This window comes from Melanaphis sacchari, unplaced genomic scaffold, assembly GCF_002803265.2.
Source record: "Melanaphis sacchari strain LSU unplaced genomic scaffold, SCAv2.0 Contig305_pilon_pilon, whole genome shotgun sequence".
In the NCBI taxonomy this organism is placed as follows: Eukaryota; Metazoa; Arthropoda; class Insecta; order Hemiptera; family Aphididae; genus Melanaphis; species Melanaphis sacchari.
The window spans coordinates 47,434-64,927 of record NW_020271179.1 but is presented as its reverse complement, the minus strand read 5'-3'; the positions used below and the strand labels follow the sequence as shown (position 1 = coordinate 64,927).

The 17,494-nt window shown below is 28.4% G+C and overlaps 1 protein-coding gene across 1 annotated transcript; it reads left to right on the top strand.

Annotated features, from left to right (window-relative positions):
* Positions 1 to 502: 502 nt before the first annotated feature.
* Positions 503 to 17,494, top strand: LOC112596175 (pancreatic triacylglycerol lipase-like). Its single transcript, XM_025341668.1, has 7 exons — positions 503 to 712; positions 9,117 to 9,255; positions 11,066 to 11,220; positions 12,995 to 13,243; positions 15,500 to 15,688; positions 16,930 to 17,098; positions 17,322 to 17,494. Exons 1-7 carry the CDS (start codon positions 640 to 642, stop codon positions 17,353 to 17,355), a joined length of 1,008 nt encoding a protein of 335 aa, XP_025197453.1. The 5' UTR covers positions 503 to 639; the 3' UTR covers positions 17,356 to 17,494.

The window sequence follows — 17,494 nt, the reverse complement described above, 5'->3', positions numbered from 1 at the left end:
AAATAAACAATAAATATGATGTATGATTACAGCCGGTGTAACATTGACAAAATGTATATATATGTGTACACGATATTTAAGTACATTATATTATTGAGTTCACGTATTGTAATATGATAACTTATAAGTATATTAAAATGAAACTTTTGAAATATGAAAATGGTTCAAGTGGACGATTTCTCATATATTACCATCGTTTTGTTGTCCGTCGAATTTCGATGTACCTATATAATCTCAAATCTGCAATAGTGCGTATATTATGAATATAATAATAATTATTGATATGTGTTTGAGATTCATTCAAAATTATTGTTAATGTGCTTATTATTATGATAAATATGATAAAAATTATATTGTCTACGTGGAAATAAATTGATTTTTCGTGTATTAGCTATAAATTTATAATGGTTTATTGATTAATTGATTTTTTATCAGTTCTCATGACGGTGTTTCGTGTTCAAGTGCAGTGATCCGAGTGGCACGTCGGTATTATAGTACTTACTATAAATTACAATAGTATAAATTAGAAACCCATCCAGTTGTCTGACGATACATTATATTAAATTATATGTGCATTTGCCGTTTTCAATTCGAAAGGCGACCTATTCTTAAGTGTAACCAGCCGCATTTGCCATCACAATGTTTGACAAGATACTATCGTCATTCAGCTACGTCCAGCTTTTTCTTCTTTGTTTGCAGCTATCGAACTTCGGTAAGTATAACTGTAAAGTTTAATTTTCATTCTTGGACTTTATACTGGTATTGAAGAACATTATTTTTTTTTGTGGCTGTTACGTAACGAATAAATTTCTTTTTTAAAACTGGTGATTTATTTTAAAGAGAAAAGGAATTATTTATTAAATCATGTATAATTTATGAAATCTATTGATGAGTGACGAGATGAAACATCAATTTCCCGTTAAAAAAATGTATGTATCTATCAAACTAATGACAAATACGGAATGTAAACACGATATTATTTTCAACGCATCGAGTCAACGAAACTGAATTAGTACCTACAATACTTATCTATAATATTCGTTAATGCGTGGCATATTTTTACTTCAACTCTTTTACATAACATGAATGTATATTATTCGCCAAAGAGAGATAAATCTGCGAAGGAATAACAAGTGGTGAGAGTGTGAGATTATCGTGTTTGTTTGTTGTACTATAGTAGGTACCTATAGCATAGCATGCGAGTAAATAATGTTTCTATACTTATAAATGCACTAGATTATACATGTGCATTACATTATAATACAACGTTTTTAAAATGTTAATTCCCCAAACGTTTTTTCAAAACAAATTTTCAAACCATTTTGTTGACCTCACAAAAGCCACTTCTAATATAGCAATATTACTGCTGGTTGTATTATAACTATAACCGTTCCGGTGCATAATATTATTATATTATCGGGTAGATAAATTGAATTATTCTGAAACAATAACGCGGTGGCGATTCGCGGTGTAGTAGGGCAAGAATAGATCCGGGAAGAGGTCATCAATTTAAAATGTAGATCACGCACAGATATTTCCCCATTCGGTTTTGAATAGTTTATATACAAGTACTTCATATGTAATACATTTTTTTCTTTTTTTTTTTTTTTTACATAGGTACTTCTTTTACAATTAATTTAATATCGTTGTTTCCTGGATTTAAGATAGTTTATTCAATTATTTCAAAATCTATTGACGTCACTGTTATAGTTTTTTAATTTACAAAGAAATCGATTATTGTATTTTTTGTTATTTATTAAGCACTTAATATGAATAATTATAATTCCTAATTATAAATTAGACACATAGTTAAATACTTATATCTTTAAATATAGGAACTTGAGTCTTATAACGTCATAAATGGAAGCCAGACGTTTGAGATGGAGAGTATATTTAGATAAAATCGTTAGTCACGTGAGCGTTCTATGCTAGGTAGTTTTTTTTATTCAGTTAAATAAAAAGGTAAGTTTCAAAACCTAAATAGTGCAATTATGAAATATTCGAATTAGTTCATGAGTATAACTGGTATCTGGTATAAACTTTAAGCTTTTAGTTTCTAGTACGTTTATTGGTTATTACATTATTTATGTTGTGCAATTATATGTGTATATAGACACAAGAAAAAAAATTATACGTGAATAATTATATTTAGTATACATTTAGTATTATTTAGAAATGTTAACTGTTGTTAAAGCTTATTTTTTTCATAGGTCATACTATTAAATTCATAATTAAAACTCCAATATATATATATATATATATATTTAGGAATAACGGAAAAAAGTGCTCAGTTTAAGATAGATAAAATCTAATTTTACTGTACGAATAGATATTGATTAATTATAAAATTCTAAAATAAATTAAATAAATAATACATTTTATTTATTAAGTTTTATTGAAATATTAATAGATAAGATGTTTGTTAATAATACATAATATGCAGAAATGAGCGGAGAAAGTGATTGACTTACATACAATTTTTTTTTACAAAATACAAAACAATTCTCGTTTTTCACAAGTCAGTTAACATTCACATTCAAATAAGTAATAAAAATTAAGATTAAATTACTTATTATAGTAAAAATGGTAATATTACTCAAATTGGCAACGTCCTAATAAATACGTTATTGATCATAGACATAAAATGTAGGCAACATTTATACTATTTAATTGTTAAATCATATTTTCTTAGAATTGACTTGAAGGAGTGTATCCACGATGTGATCCGCAGCCTCCCCAGCCACCAATATAGGTTTTGGTAAGGGCAATAAAAGGTGTAGAAGCATTCCTTAATTACTATTCCAAGCACATGCTCTTATCATGTATTATTTTTTTTTTTTAAGGTGTAATATTTATGGTTCTTATAGTAGAGATGGTAGCTAGGTGTATTTACAATATATATCTATACAGTATTTATATATTATATATTTATACTATTTATCGACTTTAAAATCAATTTTAAAAATTACAAGTTTATTTGATATTTATACATTTATACGAGTACACTTTTATATAGATGCTTAATATTATTTTGTGTCTAGTTCAATTTTTTATTTTCTATCATACCTAACAGTCACAAATTTGTTCCTGTAATTTAACTTTTTCGACAACGGTGATCTTGATTTTTCGTTACTTTTTCTCGATTTTTAAGTGATCTTACAAGCCTCGGAAATCTTTATAGCTATACTCGTAAGTACAACGTTTTTTTAAACCACTGATGCATATATAACCGTATAGGTTTTTAGTACAGATACTATTAATATATATATATAACATATATAATCACCATTCACTAGATAATCCGACCGCCATGTATTGTGGGGAAATTTTTAAGGATTTTTATAGGACTTAGGATCGATTGGGCCGAATCAAATGTTATCACTAAAAGCATATAGTATATTCCTATATTATAAAATAATTAAATTACCCAACTCCTCATGTTTCAGCATGAACTGCTCTAATGTACAGCTATCACTTGTCACACTGCTAATGATAACATAAAACATCACGATAACATTAGCTTTTATTTTGATAATAAATCATGATCGATATTCGATAAACGTGTTTTGTATAATCTACACTAATTCTGCTATCATTCTGACTGTGATAAGTTGCGTATATTATTATGTAAATATTACCAGTGCGTGACAAATGGCGACCGTGCATCGGAGATGAAATCGAGTCGGTTGTCTAGTTGCTTTATATTTGCCTGTGCGCATTCCGAACAAAAAGCTCTCTGCCCGGAATAAGTGAAGACCACTGTAATAATAATAATAATAATAATAATATATACCTACTACCTATATCGTGCATAATTATATGTACCCGCACACGTAAAAGCGAATACACCTATACAGTGTAATGTATCAACGCGATTTTTATTTTTCTCTACAAACATAATGTTTTAATGCCATCAGTATTACATATTATTACATTGTAAAGTTATCTTCGTTACATTCGTTTACATGCGCACGGTATTGGCGCTTCGAGAGTCGGATGTACACACGGTTCGGCAGATGCTGCGAGTTTTTGAATATAACTTAAATCGACAAATCGCGCGCGCGCCCGCTACAGCAACATACGTATTTGCAATCGAACACGCACTGCCATAAATTATGATAATATTATGGTATTAAAAAAAAAAATTAAAAATAGGCGATAGTTGTACCGTACATTGTAATATGTGTCGGTGTGGCGTGCGTTATTGATCTACCGAGCGGCGTGTGAGCGTAGTGTCGAAGGCTTCGACTCTCTCGTCCGCCGCCGTACGCATTAATACCACTGTATTTACTATAATATTATCATTTTATATATGCGCGTATTATTATGACGAGCTTGGTCGTATTTTATGAAAAAATATTATTACCGTTCGTGCGGGTGTAGTATAGTTTACGAATACACCGCATACACATAATATCCGCACAGTTTATATAGTACTATAGACTAGCTGTATCCATGTACATATGCGTTTAATACATTATTGTTGTTGTTATTATAATCTATTTTATTTAATTTTTTTGGATTTCCGCACGCGTAATGGGAAACTGCAGCCTTCACTATAGTTAGTTTAGATCTAACGACAAAAATTTAACAAAAACACACTTGTTTCGCAAAAATATAAAACTTGAAAAAAATAACCTTTAAATGTCTTTAGAAAAACGAGGAATTTTGCACGTCTGCCCCGAATGCGTTTATAATAATACCTTCCATTTATATTATTGTTTTCGCCGAAACCCAGAACTCTCTTCCTCTTCTATATCTCATAAAAAAACGTTAAACATATTATATAGGTAACCTCAACGCACGTAACCCGACGCCTTATCGACTTTTTAAAACGTAGTAAACTGCAGACGATAGTGGAAAACGTGTACATACATTATATTACTATATGATACCGAAGGTACGATCAAGTATACTGTGTAGTGCATACGTATCGTTTCATTTTCATTTTCAATTTTGGCGATCGATGATACAATTTTTATTTTTTTTATTTTGGAAATAACAGCTAACAGGATATTATTTATGTTTTATGTATATAATAAACAGGTAGTCACGTGTCAAAATAGCTATTATAATACAGAAAATTCTTGTAAAAATGCGACGAGTTGTTATTTTTACTGTGGCGTGCCATTAGTTGGTAACCAAGGCGTAAGACACTGCCAATGTATTTGTCACAAATTCTAACCGAATAATGTAATTAAATTACTATAGATATCAGCTTGATTTGGCGTCGATGGTTCAGTCGTCCGTCTGTGGTCGAACACATTTTTAGTAGAAAAATGTTAATATTTGAACTCATGGTTTTTGTGAAGGTCTCGATGACTGTAACAATGTTACTCTGGGGTTATACTCTGTTATTGTTAATTAACAGAATATAATATACCTTCGCTATTCAACACTTAAAAAAAATATTGTCTATAGGATTATATTATACATCAATACGAGAATTAGTATAAGCGTAGAAGTTTGAATGGTAAATTCATTAGAATATCGACATTTTTATTTTTTCTCAATATTACCCGACCAACAATTAATTAATTAATCTATATATATATAGATATATAATTTATACCTATATAATACGTAGCTATATAGCTTCTTACAACAAGAACTAATACATTATTACATTTCACATCGAAACATAAACAAAATGATCACGCTGCAAATAGCCAACGTGATTAAATAGTAATTATCTTGTTATGAACTAAAATTATGTATTTACGAGGTTCTATACGGGAACATTAAATTTGTTACTTATACTATTATTTTAATTATAAAAAAATTTATCTCAGCTTATACTATTTCGCCGTAAGTACATAATATAATAATATGATATTCGCCATATTAGATACTTGTTAATTGACCATAACATTTCACTTTTAACACATACGAGTACACGACACGTATAAATCCATTCCGGTAGTATGTAACCTTGACATAATCAATCATACATCACCGTTCTATGTATCTAGATAATGTATACAATTTATTTTTGCCAGCCGTGTTGACTTTCGACACTACATACAAGAGTATAATATGACATAATATATTTTTGTTACCAATGTCGTTGTCGATATAATCACAGTATCCATTATGTGTTTCAATGGGACTTAAAAATTGTGTCGTAGACACACACACACATTCTGTAGGATCTAGAAATAAAAAAAATAACGGGCTAGATACAAATTATTCACCTATACCTATTAAGTCATATATACAATATAAACATAAATAAAAAAATCGATTACAGTGCTCTAACAAGTGATGAATCATATCAGGTAATAGTATATAAGTGTTGTTCAAGAATATTGGGTATCTATAGGTTATAAGTATTTCATATTTTTTTGGTAAATAAACTAATATCAAATTAGAGAGAATCCTTCAAATAGAAGGGGGGCTTCAACCACAATTACCACCACTTGTGTAATCACCCCTGTACACACTTTAACATTTGTATACAGGTATAATTGCAGCGTTTTTAATGTACTTGCTGCTAAATACGTTTAATAACATGTATATATCGCACAGTAGAACAGTATAATTTTTAATTAATGTATTGCACATTTATTTATATTGTTATTAATTTATGTTATTACTTATTTACCATGCATACTTGTGTATATCGTTCCATATTAGCGTCTATTATAGCTTATAACATAATGTATTATATAGTTTGAACAGACTGAACGTATTGAATTCGATTGGGAAAATGAATAATAGGTATGTTATTATTATATGACGTTAATGGTTGGTTATAATATATCTTATCGTATTTTTGATTAATAAATATTACGCGTATGGAAACCAGGAAGTTGGAATGATTTTAGATTGTGTTTTTCCTCACTTCTTTCATGAGTTTTGAATAATTGCTATAATAATAAAATATGATAATGATATTATGATATCATACAACAATAAAAGATAATAATGCAAAAATCGTTTTTTTTAAATGAAAGAATTTGAGTGAAATACCCACGAAAACATCTAAATAAAGGTATGAATTCATAAATCAGGTAATAAGATAATTGTATTTTTTTTAAAAGATGATCTTATTATCATAATAACTTTGCCGATAAGCATTTAAATATCAAAGTTGAAATTTTTTGAACAATAAGGCATATGTCATAAATAAAATGTATAGGTAATGAAAGTCGTAACACTCGATGCAAAATCATAGCAGTGAAAATACCAAAATGTGTAACCTTAAAATATCGAAAAATAAAGCGGTGTACCCACGCATATTATGCGACATTGTGCTGTCATACGAATAATCATCGTGGGCCATCAACGCGACACATATATTTCCAATTATAAGATAAATATCGTTCACCATGAATGTGCGCATGTCCTTTAGACAAGGGAAGCAATACCGTAGTTGGGGAAATTCAAATAACCAAATCGTGATGTTTTTTTAACTGATTTGTTTATTAAATTGTTTTTTAAAATACAATAATAATAATACTAATTTGTGTTCAGTAGATTTGACCTAAAATATGAACCATTTAAAGTATAAACATTATCGTTACTCCTTAGTATATAACTCATTGAAATAAAGCGTACCTGTTATATGATCTGTTTAAATAAATTAATATTAAATAGTAAATTTTTTATTTTAGATATTTGTTCTAATAATATATACAATCATTTAAAAGGAAATGTACCTATCATAAAGCAAATGTAATAAATAATAATGTTGTGTTACACATTACTCATGTATAAGAAAAATTGTAACTGTGTACAATTAACTTAGCTTAGGGCGTACGTGTAAATCGTAGATACAAATTGTAAGCTTTTAAAGTTTTAATGCATTAACTACATTTAAACTTGTCAGGATTAGGTTTACGTTTAAAGAAACCTTGTAATGTTTTTGTTCTAAATTTATTTGTACTCATATTATTTACTAGCTGATAATAAAATCATTTAATACAGATAATTAATAAATTAATATTATGATTTTAAAATGAACATTAATAATAGTATATAAAATATAAATCATTAATAATAACTAAAATAACACAATTTAAAATATAAAATAACTACCATATTATAACTTTGTGGTTTTTCATTTGATAACAATATTCTGGCGCTTAAATTGCATTATCAAATTTGAGTGTTTGACTGGTTTGAGATTAGGTATACCGTATGTGTATTCGATATATTGAATGTGCTATCGGTTTTTTCATTGAGCAAACCAGTACAATCATACAGCTGAAGCTGTTTTATCATAGGAAAAAAAATACATTATAATTAATATATTATATTTATAATCATATTTTGATTGCACATTGAAATTTTTTCTTTAAAATAGCGATTACTTTAATAGATTTCGATGAGAGGGGAGAATAATCTAGCAGAGGAGCCAGCTGCCTCCCTTGCATACCCCGTGTGCATGCATATGCGTTCAATAAATCCTTTTTTTTGTCTACTAAGAAATCGTAAAAATATTTATATAATTTTTCAATGATGAATTATTATAGAACGGCTAGCAAGCTAAAACTTGGTTAACATCTTTAGGTTATTGACTATTGTGAATGAGTTAAATTTTTAAACGCATCCTCAAAAGAAAATGGTCACGTGATCTTTTCTTAAATTTACATTATACATTTATTCTTATTGTTTATGTAAAAAAAACAGAATAGAATATTTTCTACTGAAAAAAAAAATTAAAAATATCGCTTCAATGTATGATTTAAATTTATATAATTTATATTGGCATTCGTCATCGTTATATTAATGGAGGCGGTAGTGGGACGTGGGTGACGCGCATTGTCACTATATAATATCTTATATATTATGCACATTCGCACAGACTATTCATCGAATGCGACATTGACAATAGTCAACAAGTGTCGTTTACCATACGAGATAATATATTTTGTGTATAGGAGAGGTTTGTTTCGTTTTAAAAATGTCGATGCAGATACGTACGTGATGCAGATGTGTACATTTTCATAATATTAAACATAATATGAGATTTGAACGTGTATATTACAAAATACGAATGTATTATATTATTAATTATATTAATGTGACATTTTGTGTACGTACACAGTTGTGGTGGTACTATAATATTATGTAAAAACCATTATAGTGAAATGTTTATTTTATTCTTACAGTGTCCTCAACTCAAGTATACTCATATGAAAATTTGTTTCACGGAAAAATAACAGAAAACAACGAACTAGACCAATACTCCACGACAGACTCCCATCTAATCGAAGTAAACAAATCTGTGACATTCTGGTTGTATACAAAGTAAGGGATAGGGATGAAATTAAATCGTTGTTTTGTTCCAACGGCAGCTATTTTTTTTAAGTTTAATTTATCAACAATACAGTTTGAAGCAGTATTTGATTAAAATAAAAAAATTGTTCATAAGTAGGTACTTTATCTGCTGACATAGAAACAAATTTTTATCCAGATATAGTTAATAAATATATGCAATACAACCATTAGACTCTTTTCTAAACCTCTTCAAACCCCTTCAATTGCTTTTTTCATCTAACTAGGTCATTAACAGTTATTGGTTTTATTAAATTAAAAGGGAGTTTACTTCTGTAAGACTCCTGAATATATGATATATAATGATTTATATATTTATAATATTATAATATAATAATAATAATAAAATATAATAAATAATAATATTTATATTTATAATGATTGAAAGACTATAATAAATACAGTTTTTCAAGTTCTTAAAAATCAATATAAATAAAATGCTTTTCTATAATACTAATTTTTTTTTATGACTTTCTTCTTTCATGAAGAAATTTTGCATACGAGCTTGATTATACAAGATTGTAGAGTAATTTATTATTGTTTAGTTACTTATCACATTTTATCTAAATATTAAATGCATAATTATCATGCATTATTATACTTTATATCAACATTTAAGCGGCATATTTTGTATATTTAAAAAATGTTTCACAATTAAAAAAAAAATAAAGGAAGATTTGTGAAAAATGTTATTGTCCCAAAAGTGGAGGTTTACTGAACCAAAATTGTATTACACTTTAATAACGATTTATAAAAAATACTACAAAGTAAACGATTTGAGCGTATATGGACGAATTAAAAAAAATTATGTTGAATTCGCGATTTAGATCATGTTTTTTGAGAAATAATAATGAGATTTTGTGTCCAATTTCTAGACTTCGGCGAGATGAAATTTTTGAACCTCTCTTTCCATTTGCGTAATATGTATTATTTTAATCCTCTACATGGCAGATGAGAGCAAGTTTGAGTTCACTAACCGTTGCTTATACTGTTTTTAATACACCGCTTGAATTTCACTAGCCAATCGCGTTATCATAATATTTATAATATCCCATACGGGAAAGCTTATAGAGTGGTAGAGTGTTCTGTTGCACTGGTAGAGGATCGCCACCATTCCTCTTTTAATCTATAATATCCGTGGCCACACGATTTATTCTTGTACAGTATAGACGGTCGGTATTCATTATGCCGTCTTCATCACGGGAGCTCAGATTTTCAAAACGGAAATACGCGACAAACGCGTTTGACCTCTATAAAAAAATCTTACTCTCACTATTTATGCGTATTGCAAAAACAGTATACGCGCATCTCGTTGCGATACACCTATTAATAACCTGATTCGCGCATTTGACTAATTTATTATCCATCTCATTGAACCTAAGTTGATTTGCTCGTTGCTCCGTTTTTTGTTAATTAAGTCTATCAATAACGGAATCGTCGGATAAATATGTTATTAAGTTTAATATTTATATATTTACAGAGATGTGTGATTGAATGAAAAAAAATATTGATAAAATTTAACAATAACATATTTTGGTCACCTAGCCTAGTCTTTCTAGTCACATATGACAGTGTAATGCACCAGGTACTTCAAATTTGTAGAGTAATAAGTGTACGACGTAGTAACTTACCTGTAAACAGACACACGTGAACACGAAAGTATTTTTACTGTTAAATGTAATCATTTACAGAACAGTTTGACATTTCTTGGAACGGCTAGCGCTATCTACACGTTGCGGGCGTAGTTTCAACGCATTTAACGGTTTGTGTATTTTGTTTGTAGAGAGCACCCCGAATTCAGTCTCAGGCTGGTGCCCAACGACCCAACGTCGTTGTCGTCATCGGGTTTCAACGGCAGTAAACCGACTAAAATCTTGATACACGGTTGGTTGGGTGACAGTGAAAGCGAGCAGAGCGTCTGTTTGACTTTGAAGTCTGGTGAGTCCTTATAGACTAAAATATATGATATAGTTATTAGTTAACAGTGATGGTGCACATAAGGAGCCAAGCTTGAATTGGGTTAAAGATCGGTGTAAGATAATTCAACGGGCCAACGGTAGTTAAACGCTTAATCCGCTTAATGCAGTGCAAGGTTAGGTTAGGTTAGGTTAGTGTTATACACAGCTTATAGATACGGAAAGTACCTCTATTCGAATATTGACTAACGGAGAAACTAGGAAATTGTTTTTAAAGATAGTGTCGGTCGACATAGTGTGTTCAGTACGGGGGTGGTTAGTCGTCGGCATTGCAGTTCGTTGATCTTATGGTTTTTAGAATGGCTGGCTATGACGTGGAACGCGCGATTTCTCCCCTCGGATATAATTGGATCTCGAGTCAATATCGATTTTATTTGGCCGTCGATAATAAATCGCACGCCCTGTATCATAAATTAATAATTTAGATAGGTATCAATAACTATACTTTGTATACAGTTCCGATTTATTACGTTTTATTTCGGGTTTTACTTCCCACTGTAGGTTATAATGGGACATGGGTGTGTTGGTCGGGAAAATTTGATTTGAGTCGTAGTTTTCGTGATAAAACTAGATTATTTCGCAATCAATAAATTCAAGACTCTAGTTATAAATATATATCATATAATATATAGATACATTCGGTAAATTATGTCGATTAGTTCGATCATTACTGAGAATAGGCTGTCAGGCCATCCGGTCGAGTGCGCCAAACATCCAAGGTTATACGTTCGATGGAGATGTGTGTCAACAGCATATTATGAAAACCGTCAAACACTGCACAGTACCTATAGTATAATAATATATAATAATATGATATATAATGCGTTGTCCAATAGTATAATAAGCGATTACTAAAAGAAAACAATTTGACATGTCTTGATAAAATAATTATAAAAATATCACCTATTCTCTTAAGAATTTTAATGGAATTGTATTTGCTTATTGTACTTAAAACCAATTGGTGTAGATTACTCACAGTTGGTTAAGGTGATATTTATAAATATGACACAACTTATATCTTTGGCACTCGAATAGCCATTTGTACTAAAACAAATCGATAATTAAAACGGGTAAAATAGACAATTTATAAATTTATAATATTTCGACTTTGAAGTTTTTCTATTGGGAGGATACTTCATTCCGTAATGAATCGTATCCTTTTTTCATACACAAAATTATATTCATTTTATTTGATATAGATATTTAAGTAATAGATTGTGTAATTAAAATGTAAAAAAAAAAAAAAAATAATACCTACTTGCACGGAGCAATATTGAGTAGCGAATAATAAAATAAAAAATACAAATTGACCTTCTGATTTAGTTTTGACTTAGAAGTTTGGCTACTTTATCTTTTATTTTATTTTATTAATTGTCATGTATTAGGGCTCCAATTTCTGAATCTTAGTTATTATTTATTATGAACATCGTGCAATAGTACACTATAGATAAATCCAAAATTTTTATTTCTTTGGTTGTATTCATTTACAGGAAATGAGTGAGTTAAATTTACTGTACCATTTATACATCTATTCGAGTAAGGTATAAGAAGATATTGTTAATGAAATATTATATTAAGTTATGCTTAATGGTTAGCGTGGGTAGAAAAACAATAATTTATTTTAAGCGCAATGATAAATTCTAGGTAGCAATTCATCTATAAATTCACCACTGGTGGTTTTTAGTTTTGTCAGAATTTTTTTTCAAACAATGTTGATGAATTTAAAACTTTTCTAGAATATTTTGCATTGTTCGATTACAATGTGGTGTGCGTGGATTGGAGTGTTATTGCATTGGATTTTCCGTACTTTACGGCCTGGTTGCGTTGCAAAGAAATCGGAAACTATATAGGGGAAATGATAACGACGATTACGGAAAACACGTCTCAGACCAATGACCATATACATATAATAGGTTTCAGCATGGGCGCCCATATTGCTGGTTTCGCCGGTAAACGGCTCGGAGGAAAAGTACATAGGATCACTGGTATGTACATATAATAATTCTTATCTTATATCTAAGTTTATAACATATAACATAAATGTAAATTCAATATCAATAACTATTAATTGTTTTTCATGATATTAACAATTTTCGATGGAATAATAATAACAATGTAATATAAGACAAGAACTGACAAGTACTTATCTGCATAATATATAATACACTGCTACACTGCAGGCTACGTATTTGAACAAAATATGTATTTTTTCTAAAGAAAATAGATTTTTTTTTTTGAAAACGATAATTTTGCAGATTAATTTTACTTTATGTTTCGTAGTATTTTATTAAGTACATAAATACATAAGTATTTTTTTAACACATTAAAAGTCTCGAAATGATTATTTTTTTATCTAATAAGAACAGTCAAATGTGTTTGAATAATAATTATACAAATAAAAAACCTGAATATTTGAGGAAAATTTTGTGCTATAATATGTGCGAATATAATAGATATGTTGACTTAAAAATATCTTTAAAAATTATTTGATATATTGAGCGGATATTTGACAAAAGATTAAATTGTTTAACTCAATATTAATAACAAATGGCAAAATAAAAACAATAATAGCTTTGTAAAAGATTGGGTTAATGTGCATACAAAATTGAATATTTTCATAATTTTATTCCGATTTGTGTTTGAACGGAAATGTGCATATTGTAATTTTAAACAAGCCGTACATTTTCAAACAGTTATAATTTGTCATTGTTATACATAGACAATATATAACTTGAATGGGTTCCTCATAGATGTGGTTTGAGGTTTTAAATTAGAATGAAATAAATACAACTCTCACACACTCACAAATACTAAATCTAATTTACTGATGAATATTACTAGTAAATTACATGAAATACAAAATTATGAAATATTTAAATAACATTTTTTTTTAGACAAGCTTTATTTTTACAAATATAATTTGTCACTAGCGATTGTTTTATTTAATATTGTAAAATTATTTACAATTCTTTATCTTGATAAAAAGTATTTAAAAATATTTGAATGATACAGTATCATACAAAAATATAAAATACTCACGCTAAATTAGCATTAAATAACTTAATATTTAAATAAAGTATATAATACCTTGATAAAGTAATATGTCAACCGCGGTGATAAATGCATTAATATCATAAATACTTCTGTTAAAAAGTGTAATGTTCACATTTTTGTGAAATGTTTCTGACTTTATATAGTACAGTGATGGACAAATTACGTCTTGTGCTTGGAATTGCGTTTACATTAATTTTTACACACTTGCACAGCTATTATTTAATATAATATAGACATATTATAGTTTAATAGTAAATTAATTCAATTTATTTTTACTCTTACATTTTTAAAACAGGAAAATAATCGTGTTTTATTCCAAAATTGTAAACTGCACGTATATATAGGCGTTTCTAACAGTATACTTGTTTGAGATAGAACAACTTAACCGGTAACCTTTCGAAAAAAATGTGGATATCTACTAATGAATATTATATAATGTACTTCATTATTTAATTAATCATTTAATGTAATATATAAAAATTATAAACTTAATAGGTTGGTATATAGTAGTATGATAAGTCGAAAGCAATAATAAATAAATAAAACAACAATTTTACTAAGAATAATTATGTGTAATAATTGAAAATTTATATATAAGTAAAAGAGAAGTTTAAATTAGCTATAATGACATACATCGGTGATTATCCTCTCGGGATAGTGTAGGAGAGTCAATCGTATGAAATGGGTAAGTGATTTTTCATACATAGGTGACGAATTTTAAAACCTTAGGTTGAACGTTGAACACTTTGAATTTTACAAAGGCGGTATCGAAATCCTATAGAACAGAAACATATTTTAAATTTCTAAATAGTCTTACAATATTGTAAAATATATGGTACCATTAAACAGTCTATGAAGAGTAATGCATATAATAAAATCAGGTTCGTGTTGTTTTAAACGAGTTTTTTTCGTTATGTATGATGAAGAAAATAATAATCACATACTTAAACAACATAAAGTAAATAGTAATACGCTTAAATCAATGATAACGTTTATACTTTTACTATGAATACTATTATGAAAACATAGCATCGTTCGTTTTTCTGAGTATACAGTATCATTGTTAACGACATTTTTTTATACGTCTAAAAATTTGACTAACCCTGCAGCACTATATTGACTTAGTGCATGTGGAAAGTTTCACGATTGAAAATGATTTATTTTAAACACGTGTATACACGTTCCAGGCTTGGATCCCGCCAGGCCTTTGTTCTTCAGTAAACATCCTACCGAGAGACTTAACCAAACCGATGCGCAATTTGTGGATATCGTGCACACGACAAGTTTGGTGTTGGGGCAGCATAAACCGATAGGAAATATCGATTTCTATCCGAATGGCGGCATCACCAGACAACCGGGCTGCAGATACGATTACGGTATGAGCGTACAACAATATTAATGACGATAAATATTATTGTAACATTAACAAGATTATTTCGTAATGTCAAATTGCGCAAGGGGTGTAAATTAACGTTATTTTTTGGAGATTGATTTCCAACATTTCTTATCTGTGTTTATTGATCAATTATAATTTTATAGTTTAAATATGCATTGTTCCTGAAAATAAAGATACCGTACATATTATATTATATTTATTTATACACTATATTTAAATATTATAATATTTATAAACATTTTTTGCCAGTATTATAAATTGGAGTGTTTAAAACTTTTTATTATTATTACTAGATATTATATTTAAATTTTCGTTCACACTTTTTCAGGCTTAGAGTTGACAGTATTTTTACACGCATTTGATATTTTTTGATGTAATTGCATACAGATTTTTTTCTTCTTTTACATTGCAAATAACCGCGTTCATATAAGAGATCAGAATTTTCAATCTAATTTTTAAAATCTACTATTATTGTTTTGTATAATTATTTAAAAAAATATGTTGAACATTTTAATCTTATAAATAAATGTTGTTATTAAAATCTTGAAAACAGAAAAAAAATTAGTTGCGTATAAATCAGATACAGATTTAAATAAAACTGCTTGATGATAATAGTCAACAATCAATAATTAGAATAAATAAATTTATTGAACCACCAAAAAAATAATAATAATACTTTATTGTATTATAATATTTATAAAGAAATGTGTAATTTTAACTGAAATGAATATAAATTATATTACTATTGTTATTATAAGAACTATGTATAATAATAATGAACTTTTAAACACGCCAGTAAAAATTACTGCCAGTCATAATTTTTAAATCTTGAAAAGTGTGAAGGAAAGTTGAAAAATATATCCAACAATAAATAGTAATAATACACTTTTGAACTCACAAGTATACACATATATTTTAATGATAAATATTACATAATATTAATATAGTTTATATAATGTATCTTAGATTGCATAGATAGATACTCGTGTAGGTCGAAATAAATTAACTGTAAATGGCACGAAAAATGTGCTGTTTAAAAATAATATTTCACTACCTATACTAAAAATAATCAAAATATTCAAAAAATAATGTATACGATAAAAAATTGTGAATTGATTGGTGAAAGACGTCGATTATTATTATTAAACGTTAACCGGGAGATTTCTCTGTTCAAAATCGTGGTTTGTCGAGATTATCTCAAGTTTTATGAACTTATTTTAGTGTACGGCGAGGTGTGCAGTCATTTTAAATCCTATGAGTTTTATGCGCGGTCCATCCGGTCTAGAGACGAGTTCAAATCGATCAAATGCGACAAATGGAAAGATTACGAGCAGTCCAAATGCGAAGATTCTGAGAATTACACGTACATGGGTGAATACGCAAATTTCAAGTAAGTGTTTTGAATTTATGAAGTGATAACTACGATGCATTATTTTGTTTTATTATTCAATTGTCGAATTGCAGTTTTCAAACGGATTTTTTTTATTTTGCTACGATACCATTATTATTATTATTATTATTATTATTCGTTCTAAATATTTTTAACACATATTATAGTTTTATTGATACTATTAAAAGTAAATAATGGTGAATTTAACATATATTTTTTTCAGTTTTTCTGGCAGTTATTATTTATCGGTTCCGTAAGCTGCAGTAGTGCCGAATGTATCCGTTATAATCATACAAATATTATTAAAATTTTTTTTTTTAAATGGTTTTGTCTATACATTAATTAATATAATACGCATAATAACTACATCAGTTTTACAATGTTATGGTGTATGTT

Excerpts from the sequence above, each read along its gene's own strand:
- LOC112596175 (XM_025341668.1), top strand. The coding sequence starts at position 640 with ATGTTTGACAAGATACTATCGTCATTCAGCTACGTCCAGCTTTTTCTT. Across the intron at positions 713-9,116 it reads TTTGCAGCTATCGAACTTCG|TGTCCTCAACTCAAGTATAC; the intron begins GTAAGTATAACT and ends TTATTCTTACAG. Across the intron at positions 9,256-11,065 it reads ACATTCTGGTTGTATACAAA|AGAGCACCCCGAATTCAGTC; the intron begins GTAAGGGATAGG and ends TTTTGTTTGTAG.